General features: G+C 40.9%; 1 protein-coding gene across 1 annotated transcript in view; it reads right to left on the minus strand.

Annotated features, from left to right (window-relative positions):
• LOC120832357 (putative flavin-containing monoamine oxidase A) overlaps positions 1-24,895 on the minus strand; it is a 43,068-nt gene that overhangs the window by 17,626 nt on the left and 547 nt on the right. The window contains exons 3-11 of the mRNA XM_078088240.1: positions 23,148-23,328; positions 22,545-22,659; positions 21,004-21,161; positions 20,226-20,315; positions 18,716-18,800; positions 13,082-13,182; positions 5,118-5,276; positions 1,853-1,939; positions 474-574 (exon numbers count right to left, since the gene is read on the minus strand). Coding sequence (XP_077944366.1) covers positions 474-574; positions 1,853-1,939; positions 5,118-5,276; positions 13,082-13,182; positions 18,716-18,800; positions 20,226-20,315; positions 21,004-21,161; positions 22,545-22,659; positions 23,148-23,328 — 1,077 coding nt within the window. The remainder of the gene's footprint in view (positions 1-473; positions 575-1,852; positions 1,940-5,117; positions 5,277-13,081; positions 13,183-18,715; positions 18,801-20,225; positions 20,316-21,003; positions 21,162-22,544; positions 22,660-23,147; positions 23,329-24,895) is intronic.

The following is a 24,895-nucleotide window of genomic DNA, read 5'->3' on the forward strand; positions in this document are numbered from 1 at the left end:
TTATGGAAATACATTACCTGCATCCTCTTCCCTCCTCCCCCAGACCCTCTCTCACGCTAATTCTTTCAGCTTCATCCATTTCTGAACAGGCCATTAGAAATGGATTATAGGATGTTTTCTTTTGAGACCATTGCTGACGACCTTCTGCCGTTTCATTACAAATGGACTAATGTGTGTCAGGGAAAGGAACAATAACTCCCACGATGCAGGTCAGTAATCTGTAGGCGTTAGGGTGCTCGTAAGAAATGTCAGGTTGGCAGGGTGCAGAAATTATTTCTATGGTTATAAATATGGCATGATCATCCAGCAGCGTCACTCACTATCCATCAAACTGTCTGCAAGTGTAAGGATGCAATCTGCTGAACTATGAATTCAAAATGTTGGTCATTTGGTTGGAGTCTGGAAGACAGGAGACTTTTTTGGGTTCAGGGAGATGGAAACGTGTGAGCGTGTGTTGTATTTGTGATCATTACCTGCCACAAGGCTTCCTCAGACTAGGGTGGTAATATGTTAGCAGACCTGGTGCCATGACATTTACAGGGCAGCCCCCACTGTAGTCCTCCTTAGCCCAGTCCTGAAAAGCAGCAGAAAAGCGAAGTGACATTTACTTGTTTAATGGTGCCGTTCAAAAACATTCCTTCGTTTCATTCAATTGACAGTTCTCAAATCTAGTCGAATTCCATTTGAGCACATTGCACAGCCATCAATTACCAAAATATTACACTATAGCAGTGGGAATTCTACAACATAAAACAGTTTTAATGACTCTTTCAGATGAGTGGAACGAAAGCCTTTAGTATTGGGTATGAATCATACATAAACTGTTATTTCCTCACTGCCATAAAATCAGAACAAATATGTGTGCAGCTTTTTCCTTCTCTTCACTAAGCTTTTGCTTGTTCTATAAAAGTATTGCTTTTTCCTTAACTCTTGTCTTTCAAAAGTGAAATGAGAGGTCAGAGACTACATCCATGTCTCTACATGACTAATACATCTGCATGCTTACTTCAATGATTGCAATATGGACTCCAATATTACACTTTGTCTTCCCGTGTATTTTGTATGATGCTCTTAATTCTGTTAACTCTTCAGCCAATCAAATAGAAGCTTGTTGTTAAGCAGGTTCTAAGAATAAGGATTACCACGTCCAGTGAAAAGCTATGCAGGTTCAGTGAATATAACCAGCCAGTTTTCCGAACTGGACGGTGCTTCTAAAAAGGAGTGAGCCAGCACCATTACTACGTCTGCTCTACTCAGAGATTTGTCTTCTTGCCAAAAGCGAGCCCATCCCCACAGCACACAATGTTAATAAACTTCATAGTAGAAATAAACAAGTTGACAGCTTTGTACAAAAGATGACACTGTTCTCCGTAGAAGACAGGAAATAGATCAATGCGCAGTGAGAATGTGGTTGAGTGAGAGAGATAAAGACGAACGATGGATGCGCTCAGAGCAAAGAAGTGTTGGCTAACGGAGCAGAAAAAGTTGCTAATTTATGTCCAACCTATTACCCCCGCTAAGCCCTGCAGGTCTTCAAGACCCATTTAAATTATGTATACATATTGTGTGTGTGTTTGTTCACATTTCAGATTTTAACAAATAATCGTCACAATAAGTTACTGTACTAGTGGCTTCTTTGGATGTACCATGAGTAGATTGTTTTTGCTCCTCTCTGCTGATTTGAAATAATGAGCAGCCTGCATGGCTGGTGGTGCATTCTGGGACTTTTTACCTGCACATACACTACGTAGCTTTTATGACTAGGATACAAACCCGCTTTAAAAACTAGACTATGAATTTGGGAACCATGTCATTTTTGGTTATTACAGTAGACATCTGCCACTGAACTCACTTTTTCTTCATAGTGGATGAAAGATGCAGCCTCAAGGCCCAGGTATTTGACCAGACTGGAAATCACAGCTTTTCTCCTTTCCCCACCCTGCAAACAGAAGGAAATCCCTTTGCCAACAACACTCTTGCTCATCACAAATAGAACTGCAAGCTGCAAACATCCTAATGCATTTTTAACAAACCGATCCAAGCTGAAGATAGAGAGCAGCTGTCAATTTAAATAAATCATGGTTGGTCAACTTCCTGGTTTTTACTAGTTAACGTGGTGAGTTATGTGCAAAGCTGCTGAGGCGTGACAATAAAAAGGAACAATCTTGATGAAACCTGCAGACATATGCAAAACGGCTAGATTACGTTTTTTCCCCCTCTATACCCTTGTGCAATCATTTCTCTTGGCACACTCTTTTTATAAAAACAAGATTGATTCGAAGCATTGTACCAAATTAACTAGCTCTTATCGTCATGAAATCAAAACCCCAAAATAGTCAATCCAACCATGTACACTGTATACGAATGAAATATTGAAAAAATTAACTTTCCTCTCTTTAGCAGTGGATTAGCATGTGGAGGTAAATTATTTAGCACTGAGCTTGATGGCACAGTAAGCAGACGGCTACGCCTGAGCCCAGTAGCAAGTCAGGCCCATGACTGAAATGCCCAAACACTAGAGACAAGTTGGGATGCTATTTGTTTTATTAGTGTGTTGGCAGGGTGTGGCTGGCTCAGCTGTAGAGGGGGAGAGCGGGGGGAGTGGTGGTTCAGGGAAAGGTGCCGGGAGAGAGTTAATGAGCACAGCTGATGAACATTCTGTGTGATTATGTCTCCATAAAAACAGTGAGCAGGACTCGGATAGGGATTCTCGACTGGACGCTCTGGTGAACGACAAGAAGGGAAAAATTGGAGGTGCAAACCAATAAACCATTTGTGAACCGGCAAGCTCGAAGTGTGCTTGTCCAATGAACCCGCAGGGTTGTGCTGTCACGGCTACATTCAGGTTAAGAATAATCACTCAGAGAGCAGACACGGGAAAGAGGCGATGATGTAGCCTTAGTGCACAACGTGTGTATTCAGTTAGTAGACAATAGCACACATGTGGCTATCTAGCCTGCTTAAATCATACTAAATCTGTTACATACAATATTTGTTGTTAACCGAGTGGACAACCATTAGTGATTAAATTGCAGTGTCTTTGAGACAATTTCTATGTGCAGCTTAAAAGTGTCCAAATAGTGTTGCAAATAATACACCAAAAAAAGGTTTACATTGGGTTGTCAAACCCTTTTTTTCTGTATATATCCCAGTAATAGCTTTTTAAAACAGGCACAACCCTCCCACTCTTTCCAGTCTATAAAATTACTTTTTTCACATCACTTCCACATTATTGTTTTATATTATCAACCGCATCATTTGTGTTGGGGACTCTTCCTAGTCAGAGAATTATTTCTAGAGGGTTTTTTCCCTTTTCTTTTGCATTACCAGCTCAGCAATGTTTCAGCCGTTATTGATTTAGAAGCAGCTAACAAGGAATTGTAGTGCTACTGCTATATTGTTAATGTTACACAATAACTTAATAATCTATTTATAGCCCAACGTCTCATTCAAGTCTCAGAAAAGGAATGTTGACTTGACACCCAGCATTACATTAATCAAAGTTGTCATGACGGTGGTCCAAGTCATGCTGTAAAAGGATTCTAGGGCCATCTAGACTTCTGCTGTATTGGATGAATATACTAAATCAACCATGATTCTACAAGAAACTGCTCTAATTGAGTGGTGGGATTGAGACTCCATCTCTACGCAGAATATACACCATCGGTGTTGATTGGGAGTAAAATCCCCTCCTGCATAAAACGATGCAACATCACCCCAGTCCTCCATTACAGGATTAAGCACCTAAGGGCCATCGCCCTGACGTATGTGGTCATGAAATCCAGCATTAAACACCTTCATCCCAGGGATACTTGAAAAAAATAAACTGTGCCAGCCTCCACTTGTTAGTGGATAACTAACTTCCTGACAGACAGGGCTAAGCAGATGAGGCTATAGGGAAAATCACCTCCAGCAACCGGACCAGCAACAGTGGCGCCCACTAAGGACGTGTGCTCTCCCCATTGCGCTTCAACCGGTACACAAACAACTGCACCTCAGAGGACCCGAGTCTGAGTCTGCATACTGACGGGAGGTTGATCAGCTGGCCCCAGAGTTGGCCTCTACCCCCCCCTTATCACACAATCAGGAAAGAAGCCCAGCAGAGGTTGCACTTCCTGCGTCCTGTTTTATTCCCTCATCATCCAGTGTGTTCTCTGTTCTTCCATCCTTGTGCGGTTCGGGCACCAAACAGGACAGAAATAGACCACAATGGATCATTGGGTTTGCAGAGAGAATAATTGGCTCCAGCACTCCCTCCATCCTGGACTTGTACTCCTCAGAGTCAGGAAAGGGGCAGGTAAGATCCCTGCAGACCCTTCACATCCTGAACACAACCATTTCTAACTGCTTCCTTCTGGTAGGTGCTACGGAGCACTGGATTTTTTGCAGACAGAAGTTGGGTAAAAGGTTTAAAGTGAGGCATATCTCTAGAGTCTCAAGAGATGTTGTAGTGACACACAGATCTCTGCAGGTACTAGAGCCTTGCTTTTGCGATTACCTCTTCGCTGGGGCTCCTACAAAAGGGATGTGGAACAGAGATCTCTGGCTAGCTTGATAACCAGCTTACATACCAAATGAGGATATATGGAACCTGAAGGCGACAGTACAAAGACCGCCATACTGTTCATGGACAAAAATACCTAGTTTCTCTTTCTTGTATTTCAGACATTATATTGTTTATTTGAAAGTGTTCATCGAAACATAGAATTGCCATTAAATAGTTCTTGAAAAATAACTGGTTTGCTCAGAAACTAACCTTGCAAGGCAATACGTTGTTAACTACTAGCCTCCCAAGTTTGCACTGTATAACTTGTTTACAGTAAATGTGACTTTCAGATGATATTGTATATTGCTGTAATCCGTGCTACAGCATTTAGTAATTGTTGGTTTTTATGCCCTTCCTTAGGTGATGCCCATCTACTTAAGCTGATATCCATTATCAACTGAAATATAATTAACATCAACATGATGATGCGAAAAATCAGTTTCAACTATTTTGCTCATTTGCCAGTTCTATGCATTAACAGGATATTTTAATTTATAACGATGAAAATTCAAACTAAGTACTAGATGAATACTTATCATTTAAATCTGTCCCCACACCAATAATCCATTACCTCCTTTGAGCTCCATTGAGAAGCCTGCTGGGCGGAAATGAAGCCTACCAAGGCAGCGTTACCACTAGGGCTGGTGGCATCGAAGGTAACACAGAATGGACACCCGCTAGAGGATCCCGCCACAATTTCCCCAGAGAGGCCCTTCTCTTTCCAAAAAGCCTGTGGAGAAACAGAGATGGTTCATCATACATCAGTTATTTCCAGCATTCTTGTAATCTCATACAGCAGCCCTATTCTCACAAGATCACACAAATAGCCATGTTGGCAGGCTACAAGAAGTGCGTTTACCAATAAGCTTATTTTGAGGGGATTCTGACATTTACAAGCTTGTTTTATATAGGTGTGACGCAACATGTAGAAGATGAGCAATAATGGCAAGGAAGGATTTTCCAAATGACAAGTATGTTTGATACCATTTTCCAGACTGAGAGTTGAATGTCAAGATTTATCTCAATTATCTTTGAAAGTGCTAGCACTTCTTAGATAGCACTTCTTTGACAGGTCAATAACTAAAAGGGGACTTTTTGGTTATCAAGTATTATTTCTGCATTTGTTGGATAGGATTATTCATCGTAGTAGATATAGGCCATGCAATACATGCACAGTTATTGCTGCTGTGGGTTGTACTCGAGCGGGACCATTATTGGTCTGGAACCGAGCCTGAAGCAACAGGAATATCTTGTACTGATCACAAACAATTAAATGAATGCTACACACCGTTCGAGTCTTTGCTACAATATCCACTTATCCATTAGAAAATACTCAACAAGTTAGTGAATATGTTATCGAAATGAGTGCCGAATATGTGCACACAGCAGTGCTTATGTACATTTCATCAGCAAAGCAAGAAGCTAACAAAGAAAACGAGACACCAAATCGCTAGCCGAGACAAAGCCGAAGACGCTGATATAAGTATCAATTCTCTCAGACAAACCTTGCCAAAACCAAAGCCAACATCCAGTGTATGAATCCTGCCACATAAAACACTTGGAACTGCAGTCCCCATAACTTCAATTGAAGGCAGCCATTGCTGCAGCAATTTCTCCTAATCTTTAAATGATGAAACATGAAACTAAGATACATTTATTTTTACTATGGGTCCTTTATTTACCCCAACTGCACTCCTGGAGCACAACCTTAGTTTGTCAAATTAAGAAGGCACTTAGGACAGTGTACAACGAACAAAACAATTGCTTTTTACTAAACTAGAACTTCTGTATGACATGACAACATGGAATAAAGCTAACAGCTGTCTGAAATTATATCATATTTCAATGTACTTTATACAGCTTTATAATACACCTTCGTTTGGAGTAAATGAAAAACCTTTCTCAACTGTAAATGGTAAATGGTAAATGGCCTGTACTTGTATAGCGCTTTTCTAGTCTTCTGACCACTCAAAGCGCTTTAACACTACATGACATCATTCACCCATTCACACCCATTCATACACTGATGACAGGAGAACCATACACAGTGACACCTGCCATCAGTAACTACCATTCACACACTGTAGTCGCAGCTACAGGAGCAATGGTGGGTTAAGTGTCTTGCCCAAGGACACAACGACATGCGGGTTAGCCGGGCCTGGGATCGAACCCACAACCCTCTGATTGGAGGACGACCGTGCTCCCCACTCACCCACAGTCGCCCACTGTGAAATTTACAGTGGCCAAAACACCATACCGTAACGTCTTATACATTTTCACTGTCATTTTTCAGTGCGGTATTTTACCGTATTTTCAACAGATAAGATGTTTTCTTTAATAGCAATTTGCCGTAAAGAAATAACAGTTTTTAACCATGAAATTTACAACGGCAAAAAAGATACCGTAATGTCTTATGTGGACGTTGTTGTTTTTACAGTGAAGTTCTGGCAACCATAGCTGCCGGTATTTTACCGTATATTGTTTTTAAAGCAAATTACCGTAAACAAATAACGGTTCTGAACTGTGAAATTTACAATTTGAAAAAGAAAAATCCTATAATGTCTAATACGCTGGCGCTGTCATTTTTACGGGGGAGTTCTGGCAACCAAAGATGCCAGTATTTCACCATATTAGCTACAGATCTTTTTTTTACAGTGACTTGATTAACGGGGGGGCACCCTCTTTACCTCCACCCTTTCCATATTCTACACAACTGAAGATGATGCAATGCAGTTCATTATGTTAGCCGTTAAAGGTGCATGGCCAGGTATGGCTGATATAACAGATGCCTTCAAGGTCATGACACTTAATCTAAAGAGTAGTGGATTGTCCACAGTCCCGTATGCATTTAGTGCACTCAGGAACACTTTGTTCAATTGTGTTACTCTCTGCACAGAAAACACAAAGCTCACTGAAAGTGATTGCCTTTTAGGCATCGCTTAAGACAGCAATCTTAAGCAAGAGCTATTGCCTCTAAAAGTGGGTTTGTGTTTGATAGGTCATGAAAAGTGACAAAAATACTTTGCTGCCGTTATTAAAACTGCCCTTATAATTATTCCCCAAACCATTTTGTTTGTATCTATATTACTTGACGGTGGACAGACTCCACGGTATTGCTTTCCTTTTATTGCTTATCCTCCCTTCAGATCAACAATCTACAGGCATACTCTGGGGAAACCAATGGCATGATCTTACAATTTCACGTAGATCTTACATGTAGTCCATCTACGTTAAACCTTCAAAGACAGATTTAAAAGTGGAAAAGAAAAAGCTTCTGTCCTCTATCTTCTCCAACCCGGTACCTGCAACGACAAAACCAACTCTTGTTTCTGACTGACAAAGGAAAACCCATGTCCTGGTCATAGTCCAGAACTCGACTCAGTCTCCTCTCTAAACAATATGGACTTAGAGAACCATTTCCCCGCCTTCAGCATCAGTGCAGCTACTTCCGCAACCCCTTGTGGGTCACTGATCCTTCACAGCATCTGAATGTTACATCCACCAAGGAATAATGGAGATATAATTGCAGCTCAAAAGGCTAAGAGAACTACCTTGGAGACAAGCCATTAGTACCTCAATGCACGATAATAAATAAAAATCATTAAATAGATGAACATACTGCATTTTAAAGTGTCTGGCTGGGTTTTCTTCCTTGATGCAGGTAGTGTGGTGTCTCTTGGGATGCATGCTTTAATCCATCCAAAAAAGTGACATACTGACAGATGAGGTCTGCAGCAGGCATGCTGGTACACATCAACTTTCAGAGGCCCACCAAAGGTTAGCATAGGTGTTTGGCCAGACTTGGCTGTGGATTCCATTGTTTTGGGGGTTTGCATGGTGCCCCCTATTTTTGCTTAGTAGGCACTTGGCTAATCTTGAGAGCATGTTTGTCATGGCGAGGCCATGCCTCCTGCGTGGCTCCAAACTGAAGCCCTTTGAGACTCCGTGATTAGAGGTAATTTACTCCTGCGAAAGCAACCAAGCTGCCTTTACTCTACAAATCACCTTGCAGCATATCTACCCCAGTTCCTCATCCCCTTTGATGTAACACATTCTTCTGTGGCCAGGGAAGGTAATAAAGATGTGTGCCAAGGACTTCAGTGCCAAACACACACGGCAAATAATTTTGGCATATAAAAAAATGCCGCTTGTAAGAGATGGTTTCGCGGTGGTCTTCACGTCTGAAAGCACGTCTCAATAGCAGTGCTTCTTCATCCAAAACGTGGTTCAGAAATGGGCATCATGGTGCAGGAAGAAACACAGGTGAATGGGACTTTATATGTCGCCCTCATCACGTTTACAATTGTTCACTCCTCACTGCGCACGTCAGTTTAGCCCACCAACAGACAACCCCCCCACGTCGGTCTGTCGGTCCTCCTGCAACAACTACAAGCCCACTGACGCGTTTTATATCCGCTGGACCTTCTGGACCGGTCTGCGAAATAATGTCTCACATGAAAACGGTCCTGGAAGTATTCACAGCGCTTCACTTTTTCTGTGAATACTTATGTACATGTTATGTTTTCGTTCTTTATTTTTAATAGCTTTGCAAAAATTTGCGAAAAACAGTTTTCACTTTGTCATTATTGTCATGGTGTGGTTCACTTCCTGTCTTATTTTGTAGTTTTCTGCCACTCGTGTCCCAGGGTAACTTCACTTCCTGCCTTGTCCTGTCATCCCCTGTGATCAATAGTTTCCACCTGTGTCCAATCACCTGCACCTCCCTTGTGTATTTAAGCCGTGTGTCTCTTGTCTCACTTGTCGCGTCATTATCTTTCGTTGTGGATGTTCATAGTTTCCTGCCTGCTGTTTTTCCCCTGGTTCCTGTGTGTTTTTGCCCCTTGGCCTTTTGATTTTGCCTTGTGACTATTAAAGTCTTTTGTTTTTTGAGAAGTCTGCGTTTGAGTCCTGCCTCCCCACGCATCCCTGACAATTGTGGGTTGTTGTGTGTAGAATGTTGAGGAAAATAATGAATTTAATCGATTTTGGAATAAGGCTGTAACATAACAACATGTGGAAAAAGTGAAGCGCTGTGAATACTTTCCAGATGCACTGTAATAAGTGTTTGTGTCCCTTTTCGTCTTGCTTTGTATAGCTCGCTGGCAACCTTGATATGCCTCATGTAATAATGAGACTGAAGGCTCTGAAACAGCACAGACTGTTTTGAGTGAGCATCATTTGAAACTTTACTTTCAATCATTTTTTGTTCATGCCTATTTATTCATTGCATATTTTAGTCTTGTTTTTTTATCCTGTAAATACTCACTCAAGAAATGTATTATAGTTGTCTAAGTACATATTTATTAGTTTGAAGAAATACAGCCCAGACCACAAAACATCAATTAAACTTGCAGATATCAAATACAGCAACAATACAGTATTAACGTTGCAACGGGCTTGCACTCTCCCAACTATTGTCTTAAGAGGAGCATTTTTGCCTTACAATTTTACGCTACAATAAAAAAAAAAAAAATTGAAGTCGCAAAAGCACTATAAATTACATTTTCTTTCAAATTATTTGGTCAGGGCCAAACCTAATGACAGGACTCAAAGAAGCTGAGTTTTCACCGAGCATAAAGTATGATGGAATTCCTTCATCCAGTCAGGATCACAGGATACGCTGAGGAGAAGAGGCTGAGCTGATTGACAGAGTTGTAGTTCTGCAAACCCCAGGATCAGAGTTCTGGGCTCAGCTGCCTTGGTGACCTCCCAGGATATAATTACAACATTCCCCGGCTGTAGTTATATCTACAGCTGAAATATATATTGTTGTAAATATTTTTGCTATGATCTTTTTTTATACCTCAAGCTGCCATCTTTAGCCTGACGCATTAGGAGGGATTTACATACATGCTATGCACAAACGGGCACCTTCAGTCAGTATGATTTGCTTTCCCTCAGTGACATAAGACAAAGAATAATGTGGAGATTCAGCTGCTGCAGCTGTTGCCCTGACAAATTAACATTGTGGGGCATTGCAGGTAAGTGAAGAGACAGATGTGATGCCTAACCTGAGGCTGCCTCTGAAGACTTGGATGCGGAGAGGGGGAAGCTGGGACTTCTATTGCCCTCCAATGTTTAGAAGATAAGCCAAGGCAGGAATGCAGACTCAACTATTTCTGCTGAAAACGTGTGTTCTTACACAAGTGATGTGACAAGAGGGTCCCAGGGAACTGCTCACTCAGCTCAGTGTTCTGTTTTATTAGATCTTCTTCCAGAGGTGTCTGCTGCCATCTGCTATCAAAGTAATGTCTTGTGAGATTGGTTTTAAAACACTTTTCGCTAAAATATTTAACGACTGGAGTCAGATGATAGCGTCCAATACTATACTCAGAAAATTTAGCTGTTTTATTCATAGATGATACCATTCAAATGTATATTGGCCCAATTCCAGTGCCATTTTAAAAATGCCATCTGCACTAATGTTGATGGACTTTTGTAAATATTTTATCCCTCTGCAAAAAAGAACTGCCACAGACCCAAAACCGTACTCTGATGCATACATTTTCACTGACGATTTGGCCACTTAAAAAATCGCAAAGGCGAGAGAGCTAATCACTGCCAATCCAGGGAAGCGTGCCGTGTGGACCAACCGATTCTCAGCATCACCCGAAAGCTATTGGAGAGAGAGGCCAGGTACAGCCCAGTGGGAAAGGAGTGCCTGGCCATCCGGTGGGCTTCCTGCGCTATTAACTCCCAGGAGAAAATAGATACCACGGCCTATGGACGACTTCTAAGTGGTCCATAGGCTGGGGGCGCAGATACCCCCCCTTCCCGCTGTCAAGAGTGGGTTGGGGGGTGTTAGGTTGGCTAGTTCGCAGAAAGCGAATCTTCAATGGGCGGGGTGGAGGGCAAGGGGGACGCGCCGAAGGAGTGAAGCGAATTAATTGCTTTAATAAATTCCCCCAACGCTGTCTTGCGAAAAGCGAATCAGCGTTGAGATGCTTCGCTCGTCATCACCGCCGTCCTGCTGCCAAAGCGTGAATACACTTTATGAAACTGCCGCTCACCAGAGACACACACACAGCTGAGACTGAAGGCCTGTAAGTTAGTTGGTGTCTAACCGAGCCGACACAACAAGTCATCAAACCGGCTGCATGGTTAGCCTGAAGTAGCGCTGCAAGCAGCAGTCGTCCTGAGCGCACTTCCAGACGGAGTCTGTGAAATTCACTGAGCTGTGTCCTGCGACTTATGATGTCATGAACCCAAACAAGACAGCATTTGCGGTTCTGACATTTCACACAACACACACAACAAATAAAGAGCAGAAATAGCGGTTATTTCCATGGTGCATAGCAGAAGTGATAACTGTCTTTCCGGAGACAAATCACACAGATAAACCACGTCCCCTTTCAGGCGCAAAATAACTTTAACTAGTTCAACTTTTGGTGTGAATGCAGCATTCAATGCCAATGCAGTCTGGCGGAAGGGGTACGTGTAGGCGGGGCGTGGTTTAGGCTCAGCTGCAGAGGTGATGGAGAAGGGGAGTGGCTCAGTGAACAGTGACGGAGAAAGGGAGTGGCTCAGTGAACAGTGATGGAGAAGGGGAGTGGCTCAGTGAACAGTGCTGGAATGAGGCGTAAATGGCCTCAGCTGCAGCTTGTTGACTGATTTGTGTCGCTCCTTTATAAACAGTAGTGGTGCTTGGGCAATAAAAAGGATAAATGCAGAGCAGACGGAGAGTGCCTGAGAAGGAGCGACGTATGGTTGCTGCGAGCGTCGGTGAATAAATAAAAATGCCGAGCACCAGCAAAGTGTTTTTTTAATCTGTTGACAGCCCTAGGTTATACATCTTTCGGATGACCCTGTGATACATATCAGTCTGCTGCAACTTCCTAGGATGTTATTGTGGTAGGAATGAATAACAGTACTGTCCACTTTTAAAGTAGCCTTTAACAGTTACAGTCAGTCCAGGTGGAGATAGTTTTGCCGACTATATATAGAGCTACCGGATTGACCAAAAACTACTGCTGCCACACTTGTGTCCACCTCCTATCTTCCTCTGTGGAAATAAATGATGAACAAGTATGTGAATAATTCACCAGAATAGCCAGAAATCCCATCGTTTACCAGTGGAATGATTTGTGCATGCCAATCCGTATTAACAGATGCCGCGGCCACAAAGTTAAGTAGAGTGGAAAAAGCACAGCCTGTGATGAGGTTCATGAATGCATCAGTGCATGCTCACCTTTAAATATGCTTTTCAAAGCTGTTTTACCGTGAAAGGTTTCAGACAACATTGCATCAAGATAGCGTTCATTAATATTATCGTCCTGTGCCACCGGCTCGTTTTTGTGTGACCATCGTGTTGCCTGCGTTCCTGAAGTAGGCCTGGAAAAAATCCATGTGTGTTTGAGTACTTTAACACTCATCAGCAATGGGACTACCTCTCCGTTTGTGCCATTCAATGAGCAGTCATTGGAAGCAGGGCTGGTGGAGAGGAATCTGCTCTTTCAGAAAATTGTTTATCAAAGACGCTAACTAAGATTTTTTTTTATTCATTTGGGCAATTGTAATTAATAATTTGTTACTCACCGTCCTGTAGGTAATTATGAATTTTATCATGTGGCCCACAGGCATGTTTTGGGTGAGGAATCCTCTCTGGCTTGGAAGGGCTGGATGGTAGTGGATCTTGGCTGTGGGGAAAACAAAATTATTACACAATGAATCTCAAACTACATTCTCTTTTTAATTCCATTTAATCCACCTTTTCTGTTGCCACTTGCTGTACTAGACATTTTATAAAACATGTAGGACAAATAAAAAAATGTTTTGTCTTAATTCATTGGCGAGCATTAATGGCCTCACCTGAAAATCCCCACGTTTATAATACTTCACTGGCTGTTTCTATGATGCAGAGTACTAATCACAACATTTACATCTGTAAAAGCTCCATCTTACTGATGTGAACGCAGTCAAGGAACTTCATCAGTACAGCTAGATGTACTGTGTGTCACACCTGCTGAGGAGCCGGCTGGCCTGTTTCTGCGCTTGCTCTGGCAAGTAAAGCAACATCTGGCCAAAAGCCAGGCTTTTAACGAATGAACCACTGGAAGATGTGGAACATCATTTAGAAACTGGCATGAGCCTGTCAGCAACCTCAAAATAATGCTCTTAATGCTAAACAAAATTGATGATTCCAAAGCTGTAAAATTGAAAAACAGTGACACAATAAGCGGCTCCAAACTAATTTGACATGGTCACTTAGATGTTCAAATGACAGCACTGTACACATGACATAAGATCTGTCAAATCATGTCATATTCAAAAAGCTGCAGCTTTTGACACAAACGCCATCTAAGTTGATAGCAGGAAATGCCTTCTGCCTCATTTCTTGGTAATCTTTTGATGGTTAAACGAGGCCTATTTCTATCAGTCTTTATAACAACAGGGTGCCGGAGGGTGAGGGCACTGCATTGCAGTTAATTCAGGATGATGTGGATAAACAGGTTCAAAAGGAGGGCAGTTTATATAACTGAAACAAAAGTGCACACTGATTTGATGCTGTGTGCATTTGTGTATTTGAAAATGTGGCAAGCTGATGAATAGCGACTACTACGAGTACTGCTTGTAAACAGACATCAATGACAGAATAAGACCATTGTTATTCATGCCTTGTGGCATGCAGCATTCATTTGACTTGTAACGTGAAAGCTTTTACTTGAGGTTGTAAGGGCCACAGGACGATACTGAGGATGTCCTCTCTGTCAATAAACCTCACAAAATAAAAAGTCTAGTGTTTTTAAGTTATAGCATAGCTTCAAACCGTATAGGCAAACATGTAAGAAGAAGTATACATGGCATTGTCTGATTCTGTAAACCGAAAGAAAAACTAATTAAACTAATCCGAGGTCGAAGAGGTGAGATTGTAGCAGTTCCACCACTTTAGCAATCACATGACTTTTCCTTTAGTGCCACCAACAGGTATAACTTTTGGGCTTTTAGTGAAACAGACAGAAAGGTATTAGAAGTAAAGTAAAAGTATGAAGAAATAAATGTTGTTAAGTATCAGGAGACATCATTTCTTATCCTGAGCCATTTGTTTCGAAACATGTATTCATTATAATTTGACTGCAATGAATGAAATGTGCAAGTGAAAAAAGTCTAGGGTTTATCGTGGAGTACAACCAGTTTCTCCTAAAGCACGGTGACACAATCTTTATCTGCGCACTTCTCTGATAAACTGTCAAATGAGAGCACTTCTGTTCAGACAGCTTTTTGCATCAACCTGTCATCTTTGGAAAACGGCTGCAGGTTAAAGGACGTCTAATGGCTCTGAGGCGATCTGCTGCTTCCTGACCCTTTGCACTCTGACTTTTAAGGACACTGCTTTCCCCACAGTGATTTCTGTCTGTCTATCTAGTTCTCACGTTCTCCTTTTTAGAATACTGCGACATTTGAAAAAAAAACCTCTCCAATTTGTAAATGCCCGCCTGGAAAACTTTGACCTTGCTTTCTCAATTTCCTGTGTCACTGACCTGTGCATTACATCCATGGTAGCCTTCAGCAAAAAGCTTTTCAATTTCCATAACTCTCACTCTGAACCTTTAGCGGAGAGCATGGACACTTTCAGTGTCTTTGACAGTCAGAGAGATGAGGAAAGTAGAACAGGAAAAGCCACTCGAATCGAGACATAACGTCACAGGATGAGGATTCAGAGATGGAGCTTCCAAATGACAAATTATGAAGAGTTATATATAAAAATACTTGAAAAAGAATGAAAATGGCTGGCTAGCTAGAGTTGAAGTTTAGTTTGTGGCTGTGCCTGCATATACTTTGAAATATACCATAAATAAATGGCTTTTCTGAATCTAAAGGGCCGGCAGAAATAGGCGGCGCTATTCACCAACCCCTTAATCCGAATGCTAAAATGGATTCCTTTATCTGTGGGCAGGTTATATCCGAGCCCTTCTATTGAATTACGTGCGTCGCCCCTTGACACTTATTGAAATTGAAGGCACCGTAAGAGCAGCAGACACCCTCCCCCATCCCTCCATACACACACTGCAGTTCCAGCATTACTTATGATATTCTGCTGTTGGTCCTGCTGAAAATAGACTCAAGGAGGATGACCCTTTTGGCTAAATTAATTTAGGAATTTATTTAACTGCAGTTTAATATTGGATGGTAGTTAATATCTTATAAGTAAATGGCGAACTAAGCATAGCGGGAGGACGGAAGATGCATTTGATTCTGATGTATTTTTTTTTATCTCAATCATAAGAGATTTGGTACATGAACATACTATTATAATGCAAAACCGCTTTCAGTTTCATCTGATTTTACCCCAAAACCATGATGAGGTTTTTCTTCCTTCTTTATATGCTGACAATTGAGAAACAAATCTTTTTTTTCAGACTCGTCATCAGAAGATATGCTACATAGAAATAGAGCTTGATTTACTGGTCCATTAGTTCATCATAGATCAGTTCCAGTTCTCATTATGCCCACAATTTGCAGTTCAGACATGCTAAAAATATTTTCATTTGATAGCATTGTTTCTGAATTGCTTCAAAGTATGGCCACCGAGAGTACCACTAATTTTATTATTTATTTATTTTTAAAAGAGTACATATGAGTTAGAATTTTTTGATATCCAAATTTGAAGGATCCTTAATAAGTAATGTTGCCAATGTTATGACAGAAAAAAATAATACATTGTTTAACATGTATTAAGGATTGATTGCAGTGTTAGCCTCGAAATATCACAAAATATCACAAAAAAACAACTTTTTGATTGTGGTGTGTCCATTTTAGTTTTTGAGATACCCACTTGTATGTCCACAAAGCTGAACGTTTTTTTTCATATATCATCATTCATGTAACATTTTCCATATTGAACAAAGCCCTGCAAGCCCATGTACTATATGTGCCTGCTCATCAACACCTGATGAGATGCAAAATACACAAAGATAGCTTAATTCATCCCCGCAGAGTTTAAATTCAGCAAGATAAAAATCACATTGCGTTAGTTATCTTCCCAATCACTTCAGCTCCCATTTAATGTTTAATCCCTAAATGAGGCTCCATTAGTTTCATTCATTGCACAGCAAATTTGTGGCCTAGAATTCTGATTCACATTGTCACTCGGCAATGCACTGCTTACCTGCTTCCTACGACTGTAAACAAGCCTGTGGACTAAACTGTGAGTGGCAGATGTAATAATTTCCTCACCACTGCCCAAGCCTGCTGTCATTACTGCAGCTCCTCCACCGTGAGAAGATAAATAGTAACATCAGATATTGTTTTGTCTGGCTGCCCTGTCAAGTTCACTTGCAATGAGGTGAAGTCTCCCTTTAGTCAGGTACAATGACTTTTTGCAACAGACGTCAAGAACTTTAGCTTCACCCACTTAACAATAAATATCCTTGAACATGCCAACACAGGAACAAATGTGCACACAGAGACAGACAGTTGGGATGCTTTGCAAGAAACTTCCTACCGGGTGAGATTAGACAGAATAACACATTGCTGAATGAAAGACTGTATGGTTAATTGCATTACACTCCCTGTCCATGCGGAAGGAAGCTTACTTAGTATTTGCTATACAATGCAGGCCAATAATAAATTTACATGGGGACTTATTTACCTAGTAATATATACACATACTTCCATCAACTTTGAAATTCAACACATCACATGGTATAAATTGTCATTTCCAGGCTCATGTTTTTCCTTGCATGGCTGTATGAAGTGACTGCAACCAAACAGTTCATAAATCATTGAGGTGAGTGAGAGAAGTGGTAACAAAAAAAAGGAGGGAAGAAATGTGACGGAACTCATTATAAAAGATGGATGATTGAATGGGCAGATAAATCTCAAGTCAAGGGACGTACGTGATAAATTGGGGAACGAACACCTCATATCCAGCGGTTGTGTGTATGTGTGTGTGAATACAGTGGGGAGTGTCGTTTGATGCCAACAACCTCCTGGAGTAGAGAAAGTATTCATTCATTCATCTACCTGTTAATAACCAGAAACAAACATTTATTTCAAAGGGACTAAATATGAGCGGTTATGGATAGTGTAAACAACAATGTACACTTTTACTGTCCAAGCAAGAAATCTTCTATAGTCACAACCACCATCAAAACTCTCTCCAATAACTGGAAGGCTGCTCAACATTATCCATCACCAGATAATTTAAACAAAACATGTCACACAGATGACTTCAATCAGCAATCCTCCCTTTTAATTTATCACGAGAGTCCTTCTGGCCGAGGTGACCTCTCAATCATTGCCCTGACTTTGGCTTTTGGGAAGTCCCTGTCAATCTTCCCACAATGATTTAAGACCAAACGTGGCCCCGTGGCATCCGAGCCAGAGCAATCCATGCTGCATAATTCAACACTGCTTTCAAATTCAAACCTGTCTCATTAAGGCTCCTGGCTATGGTCCATGGCGATGAGTGTGAGGATTTGAGTCACATATCTGTACCGAGTGTAAAGCCCAGCTTAAGATTCTGCTTCAGCTTTTTAAAATCTGGCAATAACTAGGTTCCGCCTCGGCATGAACAAATACGCCTCCTGTCTTAATGTGTGTCAGAACAAAAGTGAAAAGCACCGGCCAGACTGCAAACATAAATTATACTCTGAAGCCTTGCTTTGTTACCCTGTAACTTTGTTTGTAATGCAGGATTTCTAACAATAAGAACAAGAGCAAAAGAAGTTTTTTCCACTCAGTAGTTTGGATATGTCGGAAATGGAAAGATCTTCTCAAACTCACTGCCAAAAATCATTAATTGACAAGCTTTTGTGGTTTTATTATCATGGTAATGGAGGCTACATTGTTTTGGGCATTTACAACTTTCTGACCTTTGTGGACAGTTTACTGTCGGGGTAATTTTCCAATTCTCTTAACTCAATTGCAAGAGAAAGGTCAGTTGTGACATGTTCGTGACTTTCAGCGTCCCACGGGTGACAAAATCTCTCACTTTTGGAGTGGTTCGAAATCCAATATAGGCTATTCCTCAGCCCATATTCGGATCTTTAACCGAGGCGACTGCCAAACCCCAGAACCAAAACGGTTTGGGAAAATCAAAGTCTTCCTTGGTGTGGATGCACAGTTGGCCACATTTGAGTGACGTAGGGAGAGGGAGGAATGTTTGCCTTCTGCATCAGTGATAAATGTCATTTAGCGAGTCGACGGAGGTGGGAAAAGCGCGCTGACCTGCCAAGTGAGGGGGGCAGGTGACAATCACAGCTCTGCCAAAGAAGGTGTTGGTGGAGGTCGTCACTCTGGCCCACTCAGCATCCTGTCGAAACACAGGAACAGAAATGCAGCTTTATTTGATTAGCAAGTTGCACAGATTTGTTATTTTATTACATCCCCTCTTGTCTGATGGACTTATTTATAAGTGGGATTTACCGAGTGATTATGGAAAAAAGCACAATATTTTCAGGCACGGACAAACTAAAGTTAAATCAACTACTTTATGCAACTTTTTTCATACCTAACCCCATATTTCAAGCATCTAACTGTACATATTTCAAATAATTTATTACTTATGTCTATATCTTAGCCTAAATCAGCATTTCTGTGAACAATTACTGCCAGTGTTTTATAATATGTCATATACAAGTTTTACAAAACAAACTTCTATTCTGTATTGTGACCGATGCCCATTCTGAAACAAGAAACAGATAATGTATACAAATGACACGGTGAAATGAAATGAATTGTCATTGTGATAGTGACATGTTCTACCTTAAATCATTGGGTTTTGAATCATTGCAGAGCTCTTATGTTCTTTCTCCCTTTGTCTCATGGACTTAACTTAAGACTCTGGTGATAATTAAACTCGCCCACCACATAGAAGGCAGTTATCCTCCAAAATTGAAAAACAGCTGGATATTTTTGGATGTTGAAAAATTAGAAATTGTATTTATTGAAAATTATCCACATTAAGACATTAAAGCATTAGGTGTTGATATCATCCAGCACCTTTTCAGAGAAGAGATGAAGGTGTCCCAACTTACCATATTTGGACCATCTTTTCCTCAATGTCCCAAAGAAGCCAAAATAGATATTATATATTTGTTTTATTTGAATGGCCTTGCAGCTAGAAGGTCCTTTGTGTGAAGCGGTCCAACTGTGTGAGGTTTGCATGTGTTCCTGGGGCCCTTGTGGGTTTCCTGTATGTCTGCTCCAGTTCAGCTTGGGCAAACTAGAAACCCCTAATGTTCCTGTAGCTGTGAGTGAGTGTGATTTCTGTCAATATGTGTTAGCCCTTGAAAGACTTGACTAAAAGTCAAGGATGTGTCCTCCCTCTCACCCAATATGTGCGACCTGCTAACTCCGACTGTGAATCCGCACAACATGATACTCGATAATGTTTCCTCCATATGTCATCCCTATTCATATTGTTACTGTTTTGCCGTTTGTGATCATTTTATCATTATTATATGATTATATGCTTCATGATGTAAGGGGTCCAAGGCTGTAACAGGTATCTATGGCACTTTTGCTTGGTCGTGAAAATGATGATTCTCGGTCTCTGAGCTGTGGATTCTTAGTTTCTTCTTGCTCTCTGAGCTGTGGATTCTTGGTGTCTTCTTGCTCTCTGAGCTGTACATTCAGGCAGAACTGACCGTGCAGGACACGGCCTGTTTCCCCTCTGTGGTAGCTGTTATATCTCTGTGTCGTGCCTCATCGAACCCTGTGTGAGATCTTACTTTACCTGCCATATGGCCGTCACAGCGGAACTCAGCCGGACATTCTTCCACCCGACGCGTTCTGCCAGACATTGTGAAAGTTGTTGGGTGCCTCCCTGTGGAGAGACAGAAACCAGACCATTGATACCCGGGGTCGGGTTCACAGTGCTTGAAGTTGAAGGATTTCTTCAGCCAAATCATTAAAGCACAAACTCCTTGTGGTGTCTAGCCAGCCATGCAGATAATTCAATTAATTTGGCCTTTTTTAGATGGACCTGCCTATGATAGTGCTGCCGACGTCCCAGTGCAATAAACATAATTTGTGGTCCAATTACAGATGTAGGCAAGATCCTCATCAGTAGCATAGTTTTTTTTGTCATTCTGCAATGAACGGGTCAGTAGGAGCTATTGTCTTCCAATTGTACAAAAATGTACATACATTTGATGCAGCTCTTACTGCATCTATGGTGTTGCCATGCTCATAGTGCTACTTGTAATAATTCCTTCAGAATATAGCTGAAATGCCGCAATAAGAAAATTGCCACGGATGACTCTGAGGGGAGAAAAAAAGTTTGTAACTAGAAAAGCACTCTTGCAATTTTCTCTTTCTTGGCCTGTTGGCCTTTGGCCATTTTATATTCCACCACTCTGTGGAGAGAGAAGGTTTAGAAGCAATGGCTCAAACATAAAAAAAACTAATTGTTTTGAGAGATATTTTAAAATACTTTTACTAAAGGAAATAAGAAATCCATTAGGTTCTTTTAAAAAAAAGTAACTCAAGTGAACAATATGCAGTCTCTGTACCTTTATCTTGAACTCTTGCGCAGAACCTGGAGTGCTTTCCAGCAATGGCAGCACCCCTCCAGCTGCTGCAGCATACATGAGGAAGAACAGGAAGGACATCTGCGATGGCTCCAAGCCAAAGACAGATCTGCTACACACACCCATCTCCTCCTTTAGCTCTGGCAAATGAATGAATACATACTGTCGCTCTCACACATGAAGTAATTAAATGCATCCCTAAACCGCAAGCTGTTTGTCGTGAGTGTGAACTGAAAATACAAGAAGCATTATCTTACTATGAACGTCTTGCATTGTACACCTGGCCAGTCAATAAATCACTATATTGGAGGAGGGTCCTTTTTGTTATCATCTTGTCTAGTGAATTCTTTATTAAGTCTGCAGTCACTCAATCTGGTATTGCAATATCTTCGGTATCACGTAGAAACCTACGCTATTGAAATGTTATGCACTGTGAAAGATTATACTTTCATGGCTCCAGAAATGAGGAAACCACTGAAACAATTCTTGTTGGTTGGACTGGCAATAAATCTGGTACGGCCTTTTAAGATTTTTATATTCACGAAGATGTATGTAAGGCTTAGTAAGTTCATTCTGGAGTTTTTTTTTCCCAAGCCTTATTCAAGAGTGTGGTCTAAATCTCGGGAGCATGACTCATGGATTTCATGTCAATGTTTATTATGCTTTCCAGCAAACCCCCCTCCTCAAACTCAAACAGCTGTAGCGTTCGCTTGGATTTCTGCTCAAACGGGCTGCTTGCACTCAGAGGTACTACTGCTTCCACAGATTTGCCGTGCTCTGGTGTTAGCCCTTCTCCCGGAGGGGCTGCTTATGTGTGCTCGTTAAACATCCTTTCCAAGATTGTTCAGCTACTCTTTACACTTTTTTTTACAGCAACCATGGAAAAATTCCCTAACCAATAGAGGGACAAATGTGAGCAAGCAGCAATATGCCCGTGTGCAAGCATACTGTTTGATTACACTGTAAGTAGAGCCCATCAAAGCACAAAGAAGGGCACATTTTAATGCAGGGACAGGGTTTTCAGTAATTAATAAATCATGTTATTGCAATTTAAAAACTACGCATCGTTAATTTGCATTGAGCAGATATTCGCATGAAACTACACTAATCTTAGATGTTTACCATAACACATCATAAGTTCCTTTGCATGCTAAATGCCACTATACAAACCACCTATTAAAGTACACATTGCCCATCCATATTTTGAAAAAGAAAACGGTGCTTCTGTATCATATGTGAGGAATGTTACATACAGCTCCTTTTAACGATCAGGAATGAACTATTTACCTCCAATGTTACATATCTACATGTTTTTGCCTGAAATGGAGCCTCGCTAAGATGGCTGTAGACTAAAAATACTGTGTATGGAACACCGTATTGAATCTCTTTTTATTTATTAATCTCTATTTATTATTTTATTTATTTTTATCATCATCAAGAATCACTAACTCTGCTCCACATGTCAACACGCTCTATTGAAGGATATACAGGCCCCAATAGCTAAAGCAACTCTTAAACCTCACCTGCAGTCCAAACATGCTGCTTGATGTATGAGTGCAGGGTCATGCTGTCCAGTTCAACAGCGTTTGGAGTCTTGCAGGGATCCTGGACGCATACTGTGGCACACAGTCTGTTCATCTGAGGGAAAAGTAAAGGTACAACAATACACTGACACATGATGCTGTACGACAAACAACGTCCTATTGATTAAATAACACAAACAAACATGAAATCACATTTTCTGCGTCTCGTGCCACTGTAAGCACTTATGCCGGGAATTGCTGGGAATGACATTTTGTGGTACTTTGTTTTGTGATTATTTCATGCTTCATCCATCAATCTGAAAGCAGAGCGCTTTATAAACGTAAAATAGCATTACCACAGCCATGGGTGACTGCTTATTGATTCTGAGCATGGTAAGGATAATGTTAAATAAAGCAGATAGAAATGTATGATTGTAAAACAAAAAATACCTGATAACCGGCGATATGCTGTAGGTTATCTTATTATTGGTATACACGCATTAAGATTACTGCACCAGGGGTTGTGATTATTTGGCCGATCCATTTGGGAACACAGCTGTGATTGAACAGAGTTGGAGGTACAGAATAAGTCTGCCGTCTCACCTTCCACAGGAGCTGGGCAAGGTCCATTAGCACCATTGGCGATAAAGCAGGAATACTTGTTCTGTAGGTGCGAACTTTGGCACCTGGCCCTCCCATGTGGTGAACCTTCTTGCCGATATTGAATTGGGCGAACGTCTCTAAGCCCAGTTCCTTTATGAGCTCAAAGATATGGGTTTGGGTGCTGAGGAATAAAAGAAGCCAATTTATATATTAGGTTTTAAGGGTTTCAGCATTTACTGTAAGGGTTTTCACACAATTAGCTGATACATAATCAGAAATGCAATCTTTCTGAGTTAAGAGAAGTGCATTGAGAATACGATATTGCTTGAGCTAGTCCTTGAACCAAGGGGTAAAAAAAAGCATTCCAAATTGTGAAGTGGCATGAAGGACGTGTGAGATGTCAAAGTGCTCTTGAGCGACGCTCTTCACAACCTTCTCCAGTTGAGCTCTGTTGTTTCCAACGGTTGTTGTAGCCCACTAGTTAGTAACTAGAAGCAAAGTATGCAAGAGCTCCTTATCTGATCAAAGCAGTTTGTGACTGACATTTATCTTAAAGTGTGACTGCACAACAATCTCAGCAAATGAATTAGAGATGGTGAACCTTTGTTGATTGCTTTGTAAGATTGGTAACTTTGGGATGGAAGGTTGAAAGTCCAAGACTTGCTATTGATAACAGACACATTACTAAGGCGGATCCACAAAAACCTTGATAAGCAAGGTTCTGAACAGATTAAAATATCATGTTATTTTCCACATTGGTCACATAATCTGTTGCGCTTATTGATTTGCATATCTGTTACGTGTTACTAGGACAACAGCTACTATTCCATAGGAAAGATTTATTATTTACATTTCATACATCTAAAAAATAGTGCTTATTTTACAAACGCTCCACAGCCATCCATAAATACGTTTTCCTAATCATCATAATGCAGGATACACGTTGCAATCAAAAGACTTGTGACTACAGTACCAGCCTACGAGCACAGCATTCAGCAGAATGCCTTCCTATTCTATTATTATACAAGGAATTATATAAGCTTGGTGTTTGTCATATAATTCTTAAACCTCTGTGACAGATATATTTTTTTCCAAAATATTCTTATTTGAAGACGTTTCTATAATGGGCAGTTGTGAGCATTTTGTGAGTTGTCAAGTGAAGTTAACACAACAAGAATGATTTAAACAGAAAACCATTTTTAGACTCATACAAGGTCCCTCTCAATCATCAATATATGATGCACTTAGTGTGTGGCTGCGTGAGTGTATCTACAAAGACGCCTTCCTCTGGGTTTCCCAAACCCGAATCAACAAATCTTCCTCATTGTGCCCTAGCAACTCATAACCCTCTCCAAGATATGTGTAGGCAAGTGATTAGGATCTTTTCCTGCTAATGCATGACGGGAGCCAATCTTCAATCGCATTCAGTCGGCAATCAAACCCAGAGCCGGAAACATCTAAATACAGCTATCCACTATCCACCGACTGCAATTATCATGTGGATGAAGTTTGCTTGTTTAATTGACATTTACATTTTTGCGGCCCTCAAGTGTTTCAACCGTATCTTATGACTACATAATGAAAGAGGTGAAATATATGTGAAGCTTTCCACCGTTGACTACCGATGGATCAAGAATCCCATATCTTATATGTTGCTCTCTTGTGGAGCTCTGATGCATTTCAATTGCTACTAAACGCTTTTCAGTACAACAAACAAAACAAAATATTTTTAATGCAACCTTCTGTCT

This window comes from Gasterosteus aculeatus, chromosome 14, assembly GCF_964276395.1.
Source record: "Gasterosteus aculeatus chromosome 14, fGasAcu3.hap1.1, whole genome shotgun sequence".
Taxonomy (NCBI): Eukaryota; Metazoa; Chordata; class Actinopteri; order Perciformes; family Gasterosteidae; genus Gasterosteus; species Gasterosteus aculeatus.